General features: G+C 41.9%; 1 protein-coding gene across 1 annotated transcript in view; it reads right to left on the bottom strand.

Annotated features, from left to right (window-relative positions):
* cdh2 (cadherin 2, type 1, N-cadherin (neuronal)) overlaps nucleotides 1–25,499 on the bottom strand; it is a 73,885-nt gene that overhangs the window by 18,929 nt on the left and 29,457 nt on the right. Inside the window, exons 3-8 of the mRNA XM_063001319.1 lie at nucleotides 11,706–11,923; nucleotides 5,494–5,634; nucleotides 2,700–2,855; nucleotides 1,158–1,302; nucleotides 818–990; nucleotides 293–430 (exon numbers count right to left, since the gene is read on the bottom strand). Coding sequence (XP_062857389.1) covers nucleotides 293–430; nucleotides 818–990; nucleotides 1,158–1,302; nucleotides 2,700–2,855; nucleotides 5,494–5,634; nucleotides 11,706–11,923 — 971 coding nt within the window. The remainder of the gene's footprint in view (nucleotides 1–292; nucleotides 431–817; nucleotides 991–1,157; nucleotides 1,303–2,699; nucleotides 2,856–5,493; nucleotides 5,635–11,705; nucleotides 11,924–25,499) is intronic.

The following is a 25,499-nucleotide window of genomic DNA, read 5'->3' as shown; positions in this document are numbered from 1 at the left end:
AATGCACCAGTTTACCACACCGCATGTTTATCATGAGTAAAAAAAAACCCTCTGGTTTTTAATCACAAACAAAGAAGCTGATATGAATGAAATATTAGTTTAGTATTTAAACTTGGCGTACTCATGCAGCTGTGCATTCGCTTAAGCCCTTTTCATTTAATTAAGCTGAAAGCCTTGTTGATGCTTTTAATATATTAATTTATATATGCTGTTTAATACACACAATTTAAAGTCAAAATATAAATCCTTATTTTAATCAAATGTGCATGCATGTGTTCATTGAAAAACTTACTGTTCCTCTGGTAAACTCCGGTTCATTATCGTTGACGTCCAGCAGGCGGATAATAGCAGTAGCAGTGTTGGATAAGCCGTATGTGGGGTTACCCTCCATATCAGTGGCCTGGATGACCAAGGTGTATTGGGACACTTTCTGCTCATAACATACACACATACACACACACACACACACACACACACACACACACACACACACACACACACACACACAACAGAGTGGTTAACACATAAGCAAGTTCAATAATGTAAGCCTGAAGATGATTTGTTAATTCTCTTAAATCTTTATTTAACTTTTAATGTTTTGGTTGACCAACTTGATTACATTTTGTTGGTACAGGGGAAAAATAAGTAAAAATTATATTATATTTAAAGCTTTAAAGCATTGTACAACACCAAGGTAAATTGTTAACTGGTGAGGGTATGATGATTGGGTATAAAAGATGGATCCACCAAAGGCTCGGTCTTCAGAAGCAAGTGTTTGAAGGCTGCAGGTCCCACACAAACACACAATGCTACTCACCTCTCGGTCCAGACCGGCAGCTACGGTGATGATCTTGCCCGTCTTGTTATTGATGGTAAACATGTTTGGGGAGGGAGTTTCAGGAGTCTGAGACAGGATCTTGTATCTCAGCATGCCGTTGGCTGTGTTGGGATCGTCCTTATCCAGCGAAGTCACCGTCATCACAAACGTTCCTGTAAGACACGGAGAAAAACGTTGATGCTCTGATTTCACTTTATTCATAACAACGTCTATCTGTCAGGCCAGTAATGAGCAGGTGCTGTACGCCGGTATATAAAGGGATTAGCGTTTCAGCTGTGTGATGGTGATGTGTGGAAAGACAGCGTGGGTGTGTAAGTACCAGGCTTAGCGCCCTCATCCACTGTGCCGTTCCAGATCTGATGTGCGAACTCCGGTCTGTTGTCGTTCATGTCGATGACGTTGATAACGATGTCGATGGGATTTTCCATCTGATTGCCGTTGATGTCCACTGCATGAGCGCGTAGCTACAGGGACACACACACCAACACACACTGTTCATTTAAATGATCCATATTGATCCATATCAAGTTATTACAGTATTTTAAATATGTTTATTTGTTTTTCATTCTATTTTAGTTGTATTCATAATGTAGTTTTATAGTATTTATTTTTAATAATATTATTACTTGTACCAATTGCTAGTGTAATTGATTGATTGATTAGTTTTTAACGCCGTGCCGACACACTGGGGTCATTTATACGGCGGTACTCAAGTTGTTTCTTCATTTTGTGTCTGCTAGTGTAATTAAGCATTTTTAGAGTTTGCTAAAGTTTATGAAGAAAGAAAAAACTGTACATAGACAAACTGTGGGAGCATAATACTTTACTGGCTTGTTCTTTTGGGACACACAGAGATGATCACGTGTGTAGAGAAGCACACTTTATGAAATCCCCAAAAGGGCCAAAATGCACTAATTACATAAACAAATACATCAAACATTGTCGGCACACTACACCCCAGAAAAGTCTGTTATGCTAACTTAATTACCGTATGATTGCTAGGACCGCCTTGCATATTTCACAGGAAATGGCTCATTTCATGGTCCGTGATGTGATTTTTATGATCGTGAATTAGGTAGGGCCTTAGATATAAGATGTTCCTACAGTCCTGGATATTAATAATAATAACATTATAATAATATTAATTAATAATAATAATAATAATAATAATAATAATAATAGTAACAATAATAACAGCAATAATAATAATAATTATAATAAAAATGATAACAGTAAAAATTATAATAATAATAATAATAATAATAACAATAATAATAATAAAAATAAAAATAGTAATAATAATAATAATAATGACCCTCTATCCTTGCTTTGGGTCACTGTCTATGAGGAGTTCAGTGTCTGTGTGGGTTTCCTTTAGGCACCTGGTGTCCTACCACGTCCCAAAAACAGGCAGCAGGTACATTTGCTAAACCAGGTAGGTAACTGTGTCACAGTTTGATGGATTACTCCCACTGACCTAGTGTTTGTAGGTGGTGACCAGTCAGTTCAAAGAATGAACGAATGTATTCGGCTGCATGGTGGCTCGGTGGATAGCACTGTGCCCTCACAGGTAGAAAACCATTGTTGTTAATTCCCAGGTAAAACTGGCGGGGTCCTTTCTGTGTGGAGTTTGCATGTTCTCCCTGTGTCTGTGTGGGTTTCCTCCCACAGTTCATAGACATGTAGTCGGGTTAATCAGAGTTACAAAATTGTCTGGGTGTGTGTGTATGTGAGTGTCTTTGTTTGCCCTGTAATTGACTGGTAACCTGGTGTATCCTACCTTTTGCCCAGTGAATTGTACACACTGCAACCCTGTGATAAAACAGACAATAAATGAATGAATGAATGTTCTCAAACTTACATGAAAGTTGGAGATCTGTTCTCGGTCCAGAGGCTTGGTGACAGACAGCTGTCCTGTGATGGGATCGATAATGAAAAGACCAGTAGGACTCTGATCAGCACCCGGTCCAGTTACACTGTAACGCAGTGTGTTTATTTTATCCCTGTCTGAGCGGATCTGAAACACAAACACACATACAGTGTATCACAAAAGTGAGTACACCCCTCACATTTCTGCAGATATTTAAGTATATCTTTTCATGGGACAACACTGACAAAATTACACTTTGACACAATGAAAAGTAGTCTGTGTGCAGCTTATATAACAGTGTAAATTTATTCTTCCCTCAAAATAACTCAATATACAGCCATTAATGTCTAAACCACCGGCAACAAAAGTGAGTACACCCCTTAGTGAAAGTTCCTGAAGTGTCAATATTTTGTGTGGCCACCATTATTTCCCAGAACTGCCTTAACTCTCCTGGGCATGGAGTTTACCAGAGCTTCACAGGTTGCCACTGGAATGCTTTTCCACTCCTCCATGACGACATCATGGAGCTGGCGGATATTCGAGACTTTGCGCTCCTCCACCTTCCGCTTGAGGATGCCCCAAAGATGTTCTATTGGGTTTAGGTCTGGAGACATGCTTGGCCAGTCCATCACCTTTACCCTCAGCCTCTTCAATAAAGCAGTGGTCGTCTTAGAGGTGTGTTTGGGGTCATTATCATGCTGGAACACTGCCCTGCGACCCAGTTTCCGGAGGGAGGGGATCATGCTCTGCTTCAGTATTTCACCGTACATATTGGAGTTCATGTGTCCCTCAATGAAATGTAACTCCCCAACACCTGCTGCACTCATGCAGCCCCAGACCATGGCATTCCCACCACCATGCTTGACTGTAGGCATGACACACTTATCTTTGTACTCCTCACCTGATTGCCGCCACACATGCTTGAGACCATCTGAACCAAACAAATTAATCTTGGTCTCATCAGACCATAGGACATGGTTCCAGTAATCCATGTCCTTTGTTGACATGTCTTCAGCAAACTGTTTGCGGGCTTTCTTGTGTAGAGACTTCAGAAGAAGACCCTTCTGGGGTGACAGCCATGCAGACCAATTTGATGTAGTGTGCGGCGTATGGTCTGAGCACTGACAGGCTGACCCCCCACCTTTTCAATCTCTGCAGCAATGCTGACAGCACTCCTGCGCCTATCTTTCAAAGACAGCAGTTGGATGTGAAGCTGAGCACGTGCACTCAGCTTCTTTGGACGACCAACGCGAGGTCTGTTCTGAGTGGACCCTGCTCTTTTAAAACGCTGGATGATCTTGGCCACTGTGCTGCAGCTCAGTTTCAGGGTGTTGGCAATCTTCTTGTAGCCTTGGCCATCTTCATGTAGCGCAACAATTCGTCTTTTAAGATCCTCAGAGAGTTCTTTGCCATGAGGTGCCATGTTGGAACTTTCAGTGACCAGTATGAGAGAGTGTGAGAGCTGTACTACTAAATTGAACACAAGTGCTCCCTATGCACACCTGAGACCTAGTAACACTAAGGAGTCACATGACATTTTGGAGGGAAAATGACAAGCAGTGCTCAATTTGGACATTTAGGGGTGTAGTCTCTTAGGGGTGTACTCACTTTTGTTGCCGGTGGTTTAGACATTAATGGCTGTATATTGAGTTATTTTGAGGGAAGAATAAATGTACACTGTTATATAAGCTGCACACAGACTACTTTTCATTGTGTCAAAGTGTCATTTTGTCAGTGTTGTCCCATGAAAAGATATACTTAAATATCTGCAGAAATGTGAGGGGTGTACTCACTTTTGTGATACACTGTACATACATATTTTAAAGACTAGAGTTTCTTTTTCTAGCTTTAGTTACACAATATAATGTATGGAGTTAAAATAACTCAAGTTTGGGAGAAAAAACAACTCCTCCTACGTCCTATTTGACTAATTACTTATTTGACTATTTATTTGAGTGTAGATTTAAAAGTTTACTATTCAATACACCAAATCAGGTGATTACAGAATAATAATCTCATAACCCAGAGCTGTTTTTGCTGGATACCCTTCCTGTATTTAGGGGTCAGATACCTTTCTTGTAACAATCCTCTTATTTTTTTATTGAAATTGAAAGTTAAATAGTAAACGAAGCAAAAGGCTGTTTGTGTATCAAGCTGCTTTGTATTTGATTGTGTTCAGTTGATGTCCTTTATTTTATAAAGCATTTTTCTACATTTGTCTGAGAAAAGCAGAACACATCAGTGTAGAGCACAAATGTAAATATTTATCTTCATCATGGTTTAAACCAAAGTGTCAACATCAGAAAAGCACCGACCTTGTTGTTTGTATTTTTTGGCCAGTTCTGACTTTCTGTTGACCTTCTGACAGTTCTGTTCCTTTTCCTTCGGCACATTTTGAGAACCTTCCAATGGCTGGTCAGTTTCAGCCACCCTTGCCCGGACATTAGCTGATCATGTCCGACAGACGATAAAAATGCTGAAATTGGAACCTCAGATCCATGGATCTAGGCGTTAGTGGGCTAGCATACTTTACTGCTGTGCCACCCAAGCGCCCTTTATTAATGTTCTGAGTGTATAACTGAGCGCGTTAATTGAGGTTACACAGGATGCTAGTCATTAATAGATGTTTAATACTGTGTCTGAGAGGGCCGTGTTAGACGACAGTAACCCTGGGTCATAACCAGCAATGAAAACACAACTACATACAATACAGCCTCTTCACTCTCTACAGGTGCTTGTGTGTGTGTGTTTGTCTAAGTGTATATGTGTGTGTGTAATCACTGACTTTGACAAGCTCCTCTGGGAACTGTCCTCGTGAGTTTTCGGGGACGTTGATGGGAGGAATGACCCAGTCTCTCTTAACGCGACTCACGCTTCCGTCACCGCCGACAACATTGCTGCGCCATGGAAACACGATCTCCGGGACCTGGAAACACAAACACAACCCAGTTAGATGCACATGCTGACTCCTGTGTACTGTGGAATCTGTATTCTGTTCTCTCCACACACACACACACACACTGCAGTTCATTTATACCAACTGCCCGTATACCTAAATATTTACAACATTAATTCTGCACTCTTTAATAGGGTCGTAAATATCACCAGTCAGGTTTCTGAAAGAAAACCTATAGTGTGTGTCTGCGCGCGCGCACACACACACACACACACACACACACACACACTCTTGTTCGTGGCCTGAATGTGCATACACGTTTGACCAGAACAGAACAATCACAGTTAGGTTTCCGAGAACAGAACAAAAAGCCCTTTAGGCATTAATTATGTCTTTCAATCCACCAGAGTACGAAACTTGACTGCATGACTGTAAATGTAAATGAATTCACTTCCTAGAATCAGGCATGGCTTACAGTCTGCATTCTAAATCATCCCAAACATGTGGGATTGGGCTTAGATCAGTGCTAAGTCAGGAATTTTCACACCATTTGCATTTTCCCAATTTTCTCTCAATGGTTATGCTATTTCGACCATCCCACAGCTTACTTCCCGCAACAATAGCCGATGATGACACCTCACTGGCCGAGAGTGGGCCACCGCTGCGCCACGAAAACTGCATAGAGACTTCTTTATTAAAGGTGATAGCCTTGTCAAAAATATGATAGTTTTACTGTATTACAGTACCAACAACCATTTATGAGCAAACAAACTGTTGAAATCACACAAGATTATTTAGATACAGCATTAACATTTCACTTTATTAAAAATATGTGGTCTACAACCACACCAGAGCTTGGCTCATCCTTCACCACACTTTTTCTTTCGGTTATACATTTACATTTATCAATTCATCAATATCAAGAGCACATTTCCACTGTGACAGGGCCCAATACAGTGTGTCTTACACCATTCCAATTAATAATAATAATAATAAGTTTTATTTATATAGTGCCTTTCACAGTCTCAAGGTCACTTTACAGGAGAGAGGGAACAAAAATACTGTTCGAAGAGATAAGTCTTCAGTAGGGACTTAAAAGAAGAGATAGAAGAGCAATCTCACAGGGATTGAGGCAGAGAGCTCCAGAGCTTAGGAGCACCAGTACTGAAAGATCTGCCACCCATTGAAGACAGTTTGGTCAGAGGCGTAGAGAGAAACCTACCACCAGAGGACCTTAAGGAGCGAGGGGGAATGTAAGGGTGTAGGAGCTCTCGGAAGCCAGTGCAGTTCATTTAAAATGGGGGTGATGTTGGCCAAATTTTTATTCTAAGAGACGACTCTCGCCGCCGAGTTTTGGATGTACTGCAGCTTATTGATGATTTTGGTAGGAAGACCAATGTATAGAGAATTACAATAGTCCAGGCATGAACCAGGGTTTCGGCATCGTTCATGGAGAGTATGGGGCGCAGCCGAGCGATGTCGCAGAGATGGAAGAATGCGGATTTGGTCAAGGAACTGATGTGAAATTCAAACGAGAGATGGGAATCAAACATAACTCCGAGGTTCCTAACAGTGGGTGAAGGCTTTCTCGGGACGTTGGATGTCAATGACAAAATTAGGCATTTCTTGATAAGACTCTTTGACCCAACTAACAGAAGTTAATGATTGGTTCTTTGTGTTGTAATCTTAAGCTTGTGTGCAACTGATTAGTCATGGAAACCCAATCCAGATCAACCCAAACCCAATCTCCTGACTAAGTTGATAGGTCACCCATTAATACCAATAACCATTAGCAGAAATGAAACTGTTTGGAAAGAAGGTATCCTATGATGGTGCAATGCTGAACATCATTGAGCTCTTTGAGATGACACATTCTACTGGCTGTAATTGTGCCTGGCTGTGTACAGGTGTGCAGTACCATGAAATTCTTTCTTTGCATATCCCAGCTTGGGGTCAGAGCGCAGGGTTGGCCATTGTACGTCCCCCAATTTTCTCCCCTAATCTAGTCGTATCCAATTACCCTGATTGCGTTACGCTTCACCTCTACCGATACAACCCTCCACTGCTGATTGAAGAGCTTCGCAACTGATACACGCCCCCTCCAACACGTGTGCAGTACCGACTGCCTCTTTTCACCTGCACGAGACGAGTTCATATGCAAACCAGCCTTGTGCATAGAGAGCCACACCCTGATCAGCATTATTCCCCAATCAATCAGCCAGAAGAGGTCATAATTGCACCAGTTATGAGGAACCTTGGTTTGGCTCATCCCACCCTACACAACAGCCAATCATTGTTTATGTGGCCGCCCAGCCCAGATGGATGGCCGAGCTGAGATTCGATACGATGTATTCGAACACCTTAGTGGCAAATCTCAACCTTTTAATTGATAGCTCAAAGCTCTACCCACTAGGCTACCACTGTTCCACCTGATAAACATCTCTGTCTATGTACCTTTGGGTACATTGTGGATTGGTTTAAATAAACAAAAATGCTTAAAATACCAAGAGAAAAACTATTTAAGACATGGAAGACTTTAGCTTTTGTAATACACATGACAGCACTGCACGTTGGCCCACAGGTATGGTTGGTGCTGCACAGTTCCAAAGAGTGGAGCTTGCCATGTTTTGCTCTTGAGTGTTTCCCATGATGGCGGCACAGCTAGAAGGTCCTGGGTTCGATCCCCAGGCGGGGAGGTCTGGGTCCTTTCTGTGTGGAGTTTGCATGTTCTCCCCGTGTCTGTGTGGGTTTCCTCCGGGAGCTCCGATTTCCTCCCACAGTCCAAAAACATGCAGTCAGGTTAATTGGAGACACTGAATTGCCCTATAGATACATGAGTGTCTGTATGTGTGTGTGTGTGTGTCTGTGTGTCTGCCCAGCAATTGACTGGCGCCTCGTCCAGGGTGTTACTGTGTGCCTTGAGCCCATTGAAATGTTGGAAAAAGCACAGTCTAAAAACATGCAGTCAGGTAAACTGGAGACACTGAATTGCCCTATATATAAATGAGTGTGTGTATGTGTGTGTGTCTGCCCTGCGATGGACTGGCACCCCATCCATGGTGTTACTGTGTGCCTAGCACCCATTGAAAAGCTGGGATAGGCTCCAGCACCCCACCGCGACCTTAACTGGATAAGCAGTGAGTGAGTGAGGTTTCCCATGAGTACTGCATTTCCTCTCCTTAAACATGCTAGTATGTTGTTTGGTGACTCTAATGTCAGGTAATGATGAGTATATTAGTATATGATGAGTATATGATGCCCTGCAATGGACTGGTGGCCTGTTCAGGTATTTCTGGGATACGATCTGCACCACATTATAACCTGATTAGAATGCAGCAGCTTAAAAAGCTCCAATTTGATTTTGCTTGAAACTTCTCTCCACATTTTATTTCTATTTCATTGCATTTGTGAGTCTCTGCTCCTCTTGACCTTATCTCTTACCTGACCTGGTTAAATATTGATGGTAATGGCAGTGCAGCAGTGTGGGCAGAAAGGCTAGCAAAAAAAAAAAGAGAAAAAAAAAAACGCTGGCAGCAAGGCAGACTGTCTGTCTCTTTTGCTCTCAATCTCTGTTTCTCTAACTTGGCTGCTGGTGTAGTTAGAGTATGACTCAAGTGATGAGCCAAGCCATTACAATTACACCCACAAAGAGCGGAAGAGCATAAATACCGACCGCAACAGCATAAAGATCAACAACGACTCCTACAGCTCGCTTTTCCTCATTCCTCACACACATACAAAGAACAGACAAGAAGGGAAACATGCATTCATCCATTTGTTTTTACTAAATGCCTTATTATGGTCGGGGTTGTGGTGCGTCTGGCACCCAGAAGCACTCAGTGCAAGGCTTAAATACAACATGGATGGGGCACTGTTTACATACTAACTAACTTTGATGTGAAGCCTATCCACCTTTACACCTATCCTTGTTTCTACACTCACTGTCCATTTTATCAGCTCCACTTACCATATAGAAGCACTTTGTAGTTCTACAATTACTGACTGAAGTCCATCTGTTTCTCTGCATGCTTTGTTAGTCCACTTTCAACCTGTTCTTCAATGGTCAGGACCCCCACAGGATCACTACAGAGCAGGTATTATTTGAGTGGTGGGTCATTCTCAGCACTGCAGTGACACTGACATGGTGGTGGTTTGTTAGTGTGTGTTGTGCTGGTATGAGTGGATCAGACACAGCAGCACTGCTGGAATTTTTAAACAACTTACTGTCATTGCTGGACTGAGAATAGTCCACCAACCAAAAATATCCAGCCAACAGCACCCTGTGGGCAGCGTCCTGTGACCACTGATGAAGATCTCAAAGATGACCAACTCAAACAGCAGCAATAGATGAGCGATCGTCTCTGACTTTACAGCTACAAGGTGGACCAACTAGGTAGGAGTGTCTAATAGAGTGGACACGGTATTTAAAAACTCCATCAGCGCTGCTGTGTCTGATCCACTTATTCCAGCACAACACACACTAACACACCACCACCATGTCATTGTCACTGCAGTGCTGAGAATGATCCACCACCTAAATAATACCTGCTCTGTGGTGGTCCACTTTATCATTATTTATCATTAAACGTGCAGACTTCACCTCATTCATTATTCAAAAACTGCAAGATTTCCTTCCTAAAGAAACTCAAACCATTCATCTAAGACAGATTAAAGCTGTTTTGGAGGCAAAATTTAGTCAAACTCCTCACTGACTTGAAATGAATGAATTGTAACTGGTTTCTCTTATTTTTTCCTTCCCCTGAACACAGCCACTACTCTTACTTCCTCTCTCTTATCTATCATTGCTCTTCTATCTTTCTCCACCCCTTTTAATCCATTTTCCCCAACACCCACTTACACTTTAACCTGCTATCTGTTTTTCTCCAGTCCCACCTCATTTTTGGACCATCCCCAGTCAAAAGCCCACTATTATCCAGCACACTCTCTTTTCTCAATCAGCGCCGGCCCATCCTATACTCATTTTCTCTCTGTGGATGTGCGCAGCACTCAAAACAGACGCCAGCCTTAGGAGACTGTATAATGCCGCTGATCCCCGGCTGAGGGAAGAGATCCGCACCAACGTACCCACTCCACTGCCTCCACCACAACTTAACATCATTAATACTTCATTAAAGCTCTACTCTCAGGTTGACGGGGCACCACTAACGTTTAAGCTTTAGTACGGCTTTATACTAGATAGATAGATAGATAGATAGATAGATAGATAGATAGATAGATAGATAGATAGATAGATAGATAGATAGATAGACAGTTGGTAGACAGACAAATAGGTGATAGAAAAACAGACAGGCAGGCAGGCAGATAGATAGGTGATAGACAGACAGACAGACAAGTAGATAAATAGGTAAATAGATAGATAAATAGGTAGACAGGCAGAGAGACAGACATGTAGATAGATAGACAGACAGATTGACAGACAGAAAAAAGATGGATAGACAGGTAGATAGATAGACAGAAAGACAGACAGACAGATCAACAGATAGACAGATAGGTAATAGACAAACAGACAGACAGGCAAACAGATAGATAGAAAGAAAGACAGACATATAAACAGACAGACTGCCAAGGAGATAAACAGGTAGATAGATAGATAAATAGGTAGACGACAGAGAGACAGACATGTAGATAGATAGACAAACAGACGGACAGACAGAAAGAAAGACAGATAAACAGGTAGATAGATAGACAGATAGAAAGACAGGCAGACAGATAGACAGGTAGATAGATGAATAGATAGACAGACAGAGATACAGACATGTGGATAGATGGACTAACAGAAAGACAGACAGATAGACAGACAGGTAGATAGATAGATAGACAGACAGAAGGACACACAGACAGACAGATCAATAGATAGATAGATAGATAGACAGACAGACAGATAGATAGATAGACAGATAGATAGACAGATAGATAGGTAGACAGACAGACAGATAGATAGACAGACAGGTAGATAGATAGATAGTTAGATAGATAAACAGACAGACAGATAGATAGATACTGCCCTGGTAGCTGGCATATTTAAGAAAACCTGGAAAGATCTAGAATTTGAATGCAGCCCTTTAAGTCTTAGTTTGTACCTGTTTGGGCGAGTCTGGTAGTGTGAAGGTCACTCGTGTAGACCACTCTTCCTCTGAATTCAAATTCTTCGCTCGGATCTCGAGGCCGCGGCTGTTTCTCTCCGACACACGGAGGGTACGCTTGGCGTACAGTGTGCCGTCTTCTCCTATCCGAAAATCGTCCGGGTCTCCGGTTTCGAAGCGCAGCCCTGAACCTCTGCCACAGTCCGTGAAGCTCACTGCAGAGAGACATAGAGAGACAGGACAGGTTAGGTTCAGGTACCTTTTTCCCCCTGACAACAAGGATTAAAAAAAATACAAGCGTACACAACATGACATCCCTACCAGAGCATGAGGGAATTATGGCTTCATTTGAGCAAAGAGAACAGACAGCAAGTGGAAAAGTGCATTCTGACACAGGAAAGGGGATGAAGAAAGGGTAGCGAGACACAGAGGGGAGAGACAAGGATAGAAAAAAATTATATATGGGAGAAGATCTTACACTATCATGAATTATTCATGCTGACGCTTCACCTGCAGGCATCCAGGTGTGCCGAATGAGGCCGAACAAGAAAAGACAGACAAAAAAACTGAAGTAGACATGGAGACTGAGGGCGAGAGAGGTGCAAAGGATAGAGGAGTGAGGTAGGACGGAGGCGGCTAAGCTACAACACCAGAGGGAATCGCATTAGAAATACACAAAGACGGAATAAATGGCTGCGCGTTGGCTCATTATGGCACTATTAGAGGCAAAACAATTACACGGTTAGAGGTGGGAGAGAGACGGAGAGGGGAGTGAGCGTCGCTTTGTTTGAATCCGCATATCGACTCGGCTCCCGCGTTCGCGTCCTGCGCTCTCTGAATGCCGTGCCTCATTATTAGGGCTCGTTCGTCAGAGGAAGGGGATGAATTATTGTGGCACGCTGCTGTTGGATGTGCGGTGTGATAATTGATCGCTAGCTATTTACATTGATCGGCTTTATCGTGCTGCCTACAAGGCACACGCCAACACAGTACTGCTGAGCAAATAGAATGCTACGGGAGGTTCGAATCGCATGAACGAGTACATTTTTAGTTGGTATTACTGTGGTATCTTGTAGCTCAAAATCCTTGGAACTGGACATCCTTCGTGGAGAACTTTGTACCCTTAAACTCAATGTTTACCTCATTTAAAAAATTCATTTATGTCATTTCAAATTAACAATGAACACTCGCTTTGTTCAGCGCTTGACTTGAGCGGTGCAGTAAAACCTCATCAAAGTATGCATATGAGACGAATCTGCATTTGTGTAGAATAACCATCAAATTCACTCTGAAAGCTCCACATGTATCTGTGTTTAGCTGGATTTTCCTCCCCGTTTCACTTTTAAACTTGTGTTATAGCTCGGGGTGCTGAGAAGTTGTGAGAATCAGCTTTTCTGAGAGTCTAAAACGCTTATTATTAAAAAAAGCTTAATGTGACTTGATGTATTAAAAGAACGACACAGTAACACTAAACCCCTCTTAATTATTACTGCCACTAATGAAATTCCTCACTTGTTGTTTCAGTACAATAAGTCACATTGAGCTTTGTGCACCGCCACACTCCATAGGAAATAACGGCACAGTCAGCGCAAAAGCTATTTTGCCGCTTCTCATGTAAACGCCTTTACTGAATGGAATACAGTATTTCAAGATCAAGCATCTCCACGATTAAGAAGCATAAGGAAACAATAAATAAAGTAAAAGTAAAGTGCAGATTTTATTTTATTTTTTTTATTGATTTTCAACTGTATTTCAGTGTTTTAATATTATATTTGTGTTATTTTTTGTGTATAAGTGTCAAAAACAACCCCATTATTTTACATTAGCCTAAAATATATGTAGTTCCACAGGACCATGGAACGCAATAACATATTCCCATACATCCTTATGGGAAAAAATACCTTGAAACTCAAGGCTTTATAAACTCGACACGACTCCCAGAACCAACTGACATTGAGTTTCAAGGTACAGCTGTGTTCTTTCTAGTAACAAGTAAAATCAATTTACTATTGCTAAAATTAGAGATGTCAAAAGTATTGACTTGGCACTGACATACCAATACCAAGATGACCCGACCACGGGTGCCAAAACCTTCGCATACGGCTGCGTAATGACAGTTAGTCAACAGCTAAAATTCCGTTATAATACCATCATGATAACAGACAGCAAGTACATAACTTCAACCATTACATTTTAAGTTAGTAGTTTCCTTTCATTTATGTTTTTGTGCATCTTAAACCGGTAATACTCAATACGCAAAGACAATTTATTAGGTTAAAGTTATTAGGCATAAAAATATTTACTATTTAAGAACATTAAAAATACTATATTATGCTATATTATGCTATTCTCTGCTAACACTGTAGCTGCTTCGTAAATAAGCCTATATATTAGGTCGTAATGCATAATTTGAAGAAAAGACTGGCTTTCTTTGTTTCAGAAGTCTAATTTCCACCAGCATGGTGCCACTATTGATGCCAGAGACGGCGCCAAATCTAAAAGTCACAAAAATGATTTCCAATATGGTTCTCAAGAAGCGAGTCAGACTTGCTAATTGTTCATGGCACAAGTATTTACTAAAATGTAGCTTTATTTAGCTAATTTTGATCATTACGCTTGGCTACTACTGCTGGGATCCAGGGTTTGAATCCACAGAGACATGATTAGCTTAGTGGTTAAGGTACTGGACTAGTAATCAGAATTGCTGGTTCAAGCCCCACCACAACAAGTTGCCACTGTTGGATTCCTGAGCAAGGCCCTTAACCCTCAATTGCTTGAATTGCATTCAGTCATAATCGTAAGTCGCTTTGTATTGAAGCGTCTGCTAAATGCCGCAGCTATGTTTGATTTGGGACAGCTGATGCCCCGCTATGGATTGGTGTTCTGTCCAGGGTGTGTTAATGCACTGCGCCCAGTGATGCTAAGGAAGCTAGATCCACCATGACCCTGTCCAATATAAAACAGTAGTAACACAAAAAAAGGTTGTATTTGTAGCTTTAGCTGTACGTTAGTAAGTAAATGTCAAAATCTAGTCCCAATGTAAAGCTCTAATGTTTAATGACGTCAAGACATAAAAAAAACTAAGCCGTATAAATGTGCCCATTGACTTTTCTTAGTCTTTGTTTCCGTGGCTGCTGTTTTCGATTAGTACCCAGCAGGAACCCTCAGGTAAGCTCCATTGCGTCTCGAGTGTGTGTGTTTGTGTGCATACGTGAGCCTGCACATACGCCCGTGCTAATTACAGCATAATTAAGAACACATGTTGGAAAAAATTCCACTTACCGCTTAAATTAATCAACTGTTATTATGCAGGACTTTTAAGGATAATAAACTGGCTCTGACAATCAATTGACGTAATATGCCACTCCAAGCCATGAGTGCTCATTAGCGATTATTAGATATGCTAAGCTATGCTGCAGGGAATGATAGTGTGTGTGTGTGTATATGTGTGTATGTGTGTGTGTGTGTGGGGTGGGGGGTGGGGGGGTTGTGTTTATTGGAATGTGAATATCTTCGGTCTTAACACATTGCTGGACCGGAGAGATCTCAGCACCAAAGTCTGGGCAAGAAAATTTTCCTTTCTGTAGTTTCAACGGCCTCGGGCTCTGTTATACACACCAGAGATTTATAAAGCAAATGGCTTTGATGTTTCATGATATCCACGGCCCCTGGTGGATCTAATAGCCGAGAAGCATGAAAGAAGTGTGTGTGTGTGTGTACGTTAATGTGATGGTTGGGTGGTGGATGTGGATTTAATGTGATGACTGTACCAGTATAGCTTGTAGCAGTGTTTTTTAATAAGGACGCTGAAGTGTACAGCGCTTTGTAAAAAAATAGCTTTTTTCATATATACCGATGACCGACTCAAACAGCAGCAATAGATGAGTGATCGTCTCTGACTTACGTCTACAAGGTGGACCAACTAGGTAGGAGTGTCTAATAGAGTGGACAGTGAGTGGACACGATATTTAAAAACTCCATCAACGCTGCTGTGTCTGATCCACTCATACCAGCACAACACACAAACACACCACCACCATGTCAGTGTCACTGCAGTGCTGAGAATCATCCACCACCTAAATAATACCTGCTCTGTAGTGGTCCTGACCATTGAACAGGGTGAAAGCAGGCTAAAAAAGTATGTAGAGAAACAGATGGACTACAGTCAGTAATTGTAGAACTACAAAGTGCTTCTATATGGTAAGTGGAGCTGATAAAATGGACAGTGTGTGTAGAAACAGGGAGGTGGTTTTAATGTTATGGCTAATCAGTGTATATATTTATATTATATATTCCTAATATTGTGTTGGTCCCCCTTTCGCTGCTAAAACAGCCCTGACCCGCAGAGGCACGGACTCCACTAGACCCCTGAAGGTGTGCTGTGGTTTCTGGCACCAAGATGTTAGCAACAGATCCTTTAACTCTTGTAAGTTACGAGGTGGAGCCTCCATAGATCGGACTTGTTTGTCCAGCACATCCCACAGATGCTCGATTGGATTGAGATCAGGGAAATTTGGGGAATTTCGGCAGTGGACAGGGGTCAGCATGGGCACCCTGACTGGTCTGCGGCTATGCAGCCTCATTCACAACAAACTGCGATGCACTGTGTATTCTGACACCTTTCTATCAGAACCAGCATTAACTTCTTCAGCAATTTGAGCTACAGTAGCTCGTCTGTTGGATCGGACCACACGGGCCAGCCTTCGCTCTCCACGTGCATCAATGAGCCTTGGCCGCCCATGACCCTGTCGCCGGTTTACCACTGTTCCTTTTTTGGACCACTTTTAATAGATACTGACCACTGCAGACCGGGAACACCCCACAAGAGCTGCAGTTTTGGAGATGCTCTGACCCAGTCGTCTAGCCATCACATATTGGCCCTTGTCAAACTCACTCAAATCCTAAAGTTTGCCTATTTTTTCTGCTTCTAACACATCAACTTTGAGGATAAAATGTTCACTTGCTGCTTAATATATCCCACCCACTAACAGGTGCCGTGATGACGAGATAGTCAGTGTTATTCACTTCACTTGTCAGTGGAATATGTATGTATGTTGTCAATGCAACATAAATTATCATCAAGATGTCATGGCAGTTGATTTTTTTTTCATTGCTCTGATGTCCAGTTATTGCTTATTTAACTTTTTTGGTAAATTTGACATAATATATACTGCTTTATGTACAAAAACTGCACTGTGACAGTTAAATATAAATACAGTCTAGAGGCTGACGACTTTTCAAGGCACTGTAGTAAGGTGCCAGGAGAGACTTCACACTTTAACTGGGCTGCACTGATGCATTACCGAGTCAAGTTCTGCTTCCATAGAGATAACCGTGAGTCACCTTCTCCGTTCGCCGCTATCTCCCCAGCCTCAGACACCTACACTTGGACACGCTGGAATTTATCGGCATCCTGATTGCCCAGCCTGATGAGCAAACACGCTGAATGAGGTGAAAAATAAACAGGTGGAAAGGAACGGGACTTAATTACATGGATTGGCAGCTTAATAACGGCTGTTTTTTATGCACCTGCAGTCAAAACAGGTGACAACCGACTAACAAATGAAAGAGAGGATGTATACAGAGGTAAGAAGTAGCTTTGGAAAACCTTCTCTGATTTTAAGAATGGGATTTAAAGAATCTAGAGTAATTTGTTTACAAGTCTCAGGAAGGAGCAAAGTAATGGTTTAAATGCAGTAGATCAATCTTTGTGTTTCAACCAAAGCACTGAGAACAAAACACACACACACACACACACACACAAAAGTCCGATTTGTTTAGTGATTTGATGAGGAGGTATTTGCTGCTGGGAGCTCTACACTGCTGCTGATGAGAAAAGCTGATGGAGCCTCAGTAAAAAACACTAAAACTTCATTTTAGTTGTTCAAGTTCATTTAACTGTGCATTTAACGCTTGAATCATCTTAGCATGAACTATCTCTATTTATTTATGAATTGTACCCCCTTTTTTCCAGAATTTAGCATAGCCAATCTGCTGCTGGGCACCCCAATGGCATCCAAGGAAAGTCTAAATTTGTCTGACACTCCTTCTGATGTGTATGCAGTCCTACCAATTCCTTCTTATACACCCATACTTTGGTGGATTTGTGCACAAGGTTTGCTTTGCATACGGAGGGCCACGCCCCGATCTCTGTGCTCCTCCACTTTTTGTACAGACAAAGAGATTCGAACCCGGGAGCTTTCTTATTTCTGATCATCAGCATTGATAATGCTATACAGTAATAGTTTTTTAAAAATATTTTCTTTATGCATTTTCTCCCTTTTTTCTCCCTCTTAGCGCGTCCAATTGCCCGATTGAGTCATGCTTCCTCTCCACCAATGCCCTGTTCTGATTGAGGAAAACAGAGCTAACCCTCGCCCCCTCCGACACGTGGGCAGCATGCCATATGCATCTTATCACCTACACTTTGAAGAGTGCAGTGCAGCTCAGCGTTGTGTACGGAGAGACACACCCTGACAGAACTCTTTTCTCATCTCTGTGTCCAGTCATGAGAGAAAGAGACCCCATCCGGCTTAGTCCCGCCCATCTGAACAACAGGCCAATCGTTGTTCATGTGGCCGCTCAGCCTTAGCCGGCAGGCAGAGCTGAGATTCGATACGATGTCTTCGAGATCCCAGCTCTGGTTCCAGCGTGTGTTTTTACCGCTGCGCCACCTGAGCGACCCCGCTATACAGTAATAGTTAAGTAGTACACAGCAGTACATTATGTTAGCAGTACATTATGTTAGCATTCTTCCTCTGGGATCCAGGTTCGAATCCCCAGTGGTGCTATTGGCCAATATACAGACATGATTGGTGATATCTGAGGGGTTGATGGCTGAGGACCTGCGATGGATTGGTGTCCTGCATAAAAACGTGTGACCAGCACAATACCTACTCAAATACCCTGTATTGCCCCCCAGGCCTCAGTATAAATGTACCTATTCTATTATATTTGTATAGTACTTCTTATAACAGCCATTCTCACCAGGGGTACTTAAAATTATGTAGTTTTGTCTGTTCATGAGGCAAAAACACAAGGCCTTGCATGTTTGCCGTTGAGCTGATTTGGGTTTAATGGTCCTAATCTAATTACCTGAAGTTTACAACCTGGCAAGATAAAAATGCAAATGAATATGGGATGAGAACAATTGTAATAGCATACTGTGATGCTAAGAGCTTATTTATTTCTTTAACACGGATCCTCGTAGCTGTATAATCTTGAGCTGTAACACCACACTGCTGTAAATGATTCGAGAAGCAGACTGACATTATGCTGTTAGGCTACGTTGCTTTATACATTCGCTGTCTATTTAATCTTATCTTTTCATTTTTCTTCTGGCAGTAATGAAGTCGTGTGTAATCGGGTGCACTATGATAACACATGTAAAGTCAATAGCGTATGAATTCCATTATTTTTATATTTATATTACTATTCATAATGCTATTGTAGGGCAGTCGTAGCCTAGCGGTTAAGGTACTGGATTACTAATGGACGGGTCTATGGTTCAAGCCACTGTTGGACCCTTACGCAAGGCCCTTATCTCTCAATTGCTTTGTTGCATTGTTGCATTTTTATATTTTTATATATACCTCCTTGTTTCTACACTAACTGTCCATTTTATCAGCTCCACTTACCATGTAGAAGCACTTTGTAGTTCTACAAATACTGACTGTAGTCTATTTATTTATCTACATACTTTTTTAGCCTACTTTCACTCTGTTCTTCAATGGTCAGGACCCCCACAGGAATACTACTGAGCAGGTATTATTTAGCAGCACTGCAGTGACACTGACATGGTGGTGGTGTGTTAGTGTGTGTTGTGCTGGTATCAGTGGATAAGACACTAGAAGATGACCAACTCAAACAGCAGCAATAGATAAGTGATCATCTTCTAGACCTTCCATCAGTGGTCACAGGTTTGGTCTCTTCCAAAAGAACAATGGGCCGCCACACGTCTAGAGACACCAAATTATGATTAGAGGAACCCTCATCACCCTCAGTTTGGGGTTTAGCCATTCTTACCTAGGTCACCAGATCGCAAAGTTATTGAACACATATGGGATGCCATGCAAGTCCTACACCTCAGAATACAACAGAATTGTGGACCGTTCTGCAGGTCCAGGAAGTATGGTGTTTCTGCAGTCCTACGCTCCCGTAGGGGACCTACAAAGTCCTAGACGGGGGTACCAGTTTTTCTGGCACTTCAGAAGGTAGCACAGGTAGCACTCTTTCTACCAACACTGCCCGAGATGAGCCAGTTTTAGCTACCGGAGCATTTTACAGGGCTACCAGAGCATTGCTTGTCCATAATAGCTCTCACAATTTCCATCGTTGTAAGGGTCATTCCCCTTTAATGGCCCTCATTCTTCAATCTGTCTCTCAGAGCGTGGTGCGATCTGAACCTGAACTACACACACAAACACCTACAGGAGTGATCGTTCCCACCGGTGCAATCTATAGTTCAGATCTGTAGAAAAAAGTGCACATTACGTTAGAAAAGCTAACATCACGAAAACACCGCGGGTCATAAAAGGCCTCATTATCTCTTTTGAAACACGGAACAACGAAGAGCTTTCCTAACGAGCTGCTTGTCATTGATTAGCTGCCAAAGTGTTATAGCGTTTAGCAACGGTGTCTGGTCAAACCACTTTCACGTACTCCTCCGTTAATGAGAATTAGCTTGGCCTTTGATACGAAATGGCAGCTAACAAATGCACAAATTTGAATGCTGAAGGGAGATGCAGAGAGACAGCATGAGAGAGAGAGAGAGACAGGGAGAGAGTGAGAGAGAGCAATTCCTTAGGTATCACCTTTTTTTCCCTCTCCTCTTCTCATTCGCCTCGCCCCTCATTTGTTCAGATTTTAATTTAGATCAAAGGAACATGGTGCACATCACACCTGATTAAATTCAAACTGTTAAAGACTCCATTACACACACACACACACACACACACACACACACACACCACCTCCCTCTTCCCGCCCCACACGCACAAATAGGGCACGGACCATTATTACATTTATCTTCTAGTGGTGAACTTTTCTAGCTGTGTTATAATTAGTTTTATCCATGAGTACGAACCGCTGCCGTTTCAATCCACTGGAAGGAACGTGCACGCTCTACTGGAGCTTTATTAAAACACTGGGAGGTCTGTTAGCATGAACGTTATATTAACTGCTCTACTATCGAAGGGGTATCCATCCACTGCACAGCTCACGCCTGGTCCACGCTACATGATTTCCAGTCCGATTTTCCAGTCGTGACCTATTTTGGGACGGCACCAGAGTTCCCCTTGTTATCCACCACTAGATTTGGCACATGCCCAGTATTCATCATGCCCATTAGATTTGCCTTTTTCAGCACGTTACTTTAACATCATTGTAATACGAGTACTGAAGTTCTTACAAATGTACAATAATACTGTTATTCTGTACATGTGAAATTCTGTACTTATACATATTACTTATTAATATTATATTAATTATACTTATTTTTATATACTTCTTCTAATATACACTGATCAGCCATAACATTAAAACCACCTCCTGGTTTCTACACTCACTGTCCAATTTATAAGCTCCACTTACCACATAGGAGCACTTTGTAGTTCTACAATTACTGACTGTAGTCCATCTGTTTCTCTACATACCTTTTTACCCTGCTTTTACCCTGTTCTTCAATGGTCAGGACCCCCACAGAGTAGGTATTATTTAGGTGGTGGATCATTCTCAGCACTGTAATGACACTGACATGGTGGTGGTGTGTTAGTGTGTGTTATGCTGGTATGAGTGGATCAGACACAGCAGCGCTGCTGGAGTTTTTAAACACAGTGTCCACTCACTGTCCACTCTATTAGACACTCCTACCTAGTTGGTCATTTTTTATACAATGACAATAAAGGCATTCGTTCACTACATTAGTCATGTATTGGATAGTTTCCTAAATTATTTCCTCCCAATAGTAAGGTTACACTTTTAAATACACTATATTGTAAATCAGAGTCTTTCAAACTTTTTCTTCAAGTAACCCACATTTTAATTATTAAAATTTAATTAATAAAAATGGAGGCAATCTGGTTCCACTGTGGTTTACAAGGTGTAACATAAAGCCTCCACAAGGGGCGATCGTGTACAAGTTCATTTCATGTTTATGTGCCTGTTAAAATGTTCTTTATTTAATTATTATAATTTTTCTCTGTGGCCCATGAGGGGCAGCCAAGAATGTAGCCAGTCCATAACAGGGCAAACACCCCCACACACACTTATACTTATGGCCCTACGACATGTCTTTGAACTTGTAGGAGGATACCGGAGCACCTGGAGGAAACCCATGTGGACACATGGAAAATAGACAAACCCTTTTGATGTCTTTTTTGATGTGAGACAACAGCGCTACCCACTGTGCCACCATGACACCCCAGTCAGAAACAATGTTTTTTTTTCAGTTTCATTATTTATTCTGGTTAGTGTTGGGCAGTTTTACCAAAAAACACTGAAACTGTGTGTGTGTGTGTGTGTGTTTAACAGAAAAATAAATCTCTTTCCCTTGTGGCCGTCCAGTCGACACTTCTGAGCTGACTTGCCGTGTTCATGTCTAGTGAGTGCCTGAGGCTGTTGGTACAAGGCCAAGCTAACATATAAAAATATTTTTATATATTTGGGTATTAAGAGAAAGGAGTGGGGGATGAATATACACTGATGTTGGGTTACTGTTTGCTACTATGAGCTACACTTTTCAAACAATTTGAGCCATGCTAACACTATTTACTACTCATAGCTTAAAAAGACTGACCAGTTTTGTCGATTTAATATCTAGATCTGTTTCTCAAATTCTTACTTATAGACCATCATAAATTACTTAGTTTGCATAACTACTATTATAATTATCATTTTTATTAATAACACCATAGTTATTACTACTGTGTAAATGTAGACAATTAACAGGTTTTGTCACAGTAATTATAAAATTGTCTAATGGCAATTACTTGATCTGATTTTGAATATTTAAGGTGGTAACTAATAAGAGTGCTCAGGCGGTGCAACAATATATTTCCTTCAGGATTCCTTAATTTCCTATCTATCCATCCACCCATGCATCCATCCATCCATCCATCCATCCACCCACCCATGCATCCATCCATCCATCCATCCATCCTTTCTTCCTTCCTTCCTTCCCTCCATCCATCCATCCATCCATCCAACCATCCATCCATCCATCCTTCCATCTATACATCCATCCATCCATCCATCCATCCTTCCTTCCATCTATCCATCCATCCATCCATCCTTCCATCTATCCATCCATCCTTCCTTCCATCTATCCATCCATCCATCCATCCATCCTTCCTTCCATCTATCCATCCATCCATCTATCCATCCATCCATCCATCCTTCCATCTATCCATCCATCCTTCCTTACTTTCATCTATCCATCCATCCATCCTTCCATTCATTCATCCATCCATCCATCCATCCATCCATCCTTCCATTCATCCATCCATCCATCCTTCCATTCATCCATCCATCCATCCATCCTTCCTTCCATCTATCCATCCATCCTTCCTTCCATCTATCATCTATCCATCCATCTATCCATCCTTCCTTCCATCTATCCATCCTTCCTTACTTCCATCTATCCATTTATACATCCATCCATCCATCCTTCCATCCATCTATCCATCCATCCTTCCTTCCTTCCATCCACCATCCATCCATCCTTCCATCCATCCATCCATCTATCCATCCATCCTTCCTTCCATCCACCATCCATCCATCCTTCCATCCATCCATCCATCTATCCATCCATCCTTCCGTCCTTCCTTCCATCTATACATTCATCCATCCATCCATCCTTCCATCCATCTATCCATCCATCCTTCCTTCCTTCCATCCACCATCCATCCATCCATCCGTCCTTCCTTCCATCTATACATTCATCCATCCATCCATCCTTCCATCCATCTATCCATCCATCCTTCCTTCCTTCCATCCACCATCCATCCATCCATCCTTCCTTCCTTCCATCCACCATCCATCCATCCATCCTTCCTTCCATCCACCATCCATCCACCAACCATCTGTTGTTCCATATATATTACACTAGCCCAATACCGCTGAGTTTAAGGGATACTGGGTTCAAATATCAGCACTGCAATGTCTGTAGGGCATCTGCACGGACATGACAAAACAGCCATGCCACAGGGAGGTGCACTTGTCAGCCTGCTCCCAGTGCCCATCCTAAGCCTGGATAAAATAGGAGGATTGTGTCAAATGGGCATCCGGTGTAAAAACAGTGCCAGGTCTGGAATGCGGACCAGATCTGCCGTAATGACCTCTAAAAACCAGATAGCGGCCGAAAATAGAAAGAAAGATGACATCATTGTTTGCATATATATGATGTATAAGCACTAGGTCACAGTAGTGATTCCAGACACAGCTTGTGTTATTTTAGGGCATCGACTACCCCCTGTGTGACTGTTTCTACGTATGCCTCTGCCATTTTAACCTTTGACCTTGTTTGTTTGAACCCGTGAGAGGATTTAATGTTTATCACCGCAGACACACACACACACACACACACACACACACACAGAGCTCTTCATGCAGCATATGGCAAAGACGTCACGCCAATTCTGTCCGGAGGGAGAAGTATGCTGAGCCGAATGCATTCCTGTACACTGCCTGGTTATCTCCATGCATACACAGCCACATGCAATTATTTACCCTCACACACACACACACACACACACACATTTCTGCACTGATTTACTGCTGAATGGGGATGGTTACAAAGGTTCCCTCCAATAAAATGTATGTAAAGTGTAGGAATGCAGAATAAAGGCTACATTTATTATTTATTTATTTTATTAGGAACCTAATGTCATGTTTTACACACTTTGCGTCCATTCATAACATGACGTAGTTACTGGTTACACAAGATTCATCAGTTCAAGTTTTGAATGTCAAGAACAGTCATGGACAATTTTCTCTCTTTAATTCACCTCACTTGCATGTTTTTGAACTGTGAGAGGGAACCGAAGCTCCCATAAGAAACCCACACAGACCCAAACTCCATGACCTTCTAGCTGTGAGGCAACAGTGCTACCCACCGGGCCACAGTGCCACCCGTTGGTTAAATATTATAAACCTAAATATATTTAGGTATTTCATTTATGTTTTAAAATACTTTTTTGGGGCACCAGATTGTAAAAATAAACATCTGTGCTTGTGTGTGAGCGTGTGTGTGTTTTACATCTTACTCGGTATCAAACCCCACTGTCAAACCAGACACAGACAGGGATTCGAATTTCAAACCTGGAATTATTCCCGAGCTGTAAACTGACTACTCACAAACTAAACAATGGTTTCAATTTTTACCACCAGTGTGTGTGTGTTTGTACGCAGTGAGGACAGCAGTGAAGCAAAAGTCTATCTGGCAGCTCTTCTCCCTCCGGAGACTCTCGGAGAGAAAGATAACACGCTCATATATCATAAATGTTTGATGGAGCACTTGACTGTTCCAGATGAAAGAGGTGTCAACACAGGTGTGTCCACACCGAATGCTGATAGATGCACCAAAAACAAACAAAAAAAAAACCACACACACACACACACACATGCATCCATGATGTGCCAAACAGGATATAAAAGGAGCTCGGTGATACTCTAATATTTACTCAAATATCTATTTGACAGATATGCAAATATTCTGTACAGTCCTGACAGAAATGATAAATGTGATTATGATATCGTATTAAGATTAAGTCAGCTGTGCGTTTAATCCATGTT

This window comes from Trichomycterus rosablanca, chromosome 9, assembly GCF_030014385.1.
Source record: "Trichomycterus rosablanca isolate fTriRos1 chromosome 9, fTriRos1.hap1, whole genome shotgun sequence".
In the NCBI taxonomy this organism is placed as follows: Eukaryota; Metazoa; Chordata; class Actinopteri; order Siluriformes; family Trichomycteridae; genus Trichomycterus; species Trichomycterus rosablanca.
Note: the sequence above shows the minus strand (reverse complement) of the source record. Positions and strands in the feature narration are given on the sequence as shown.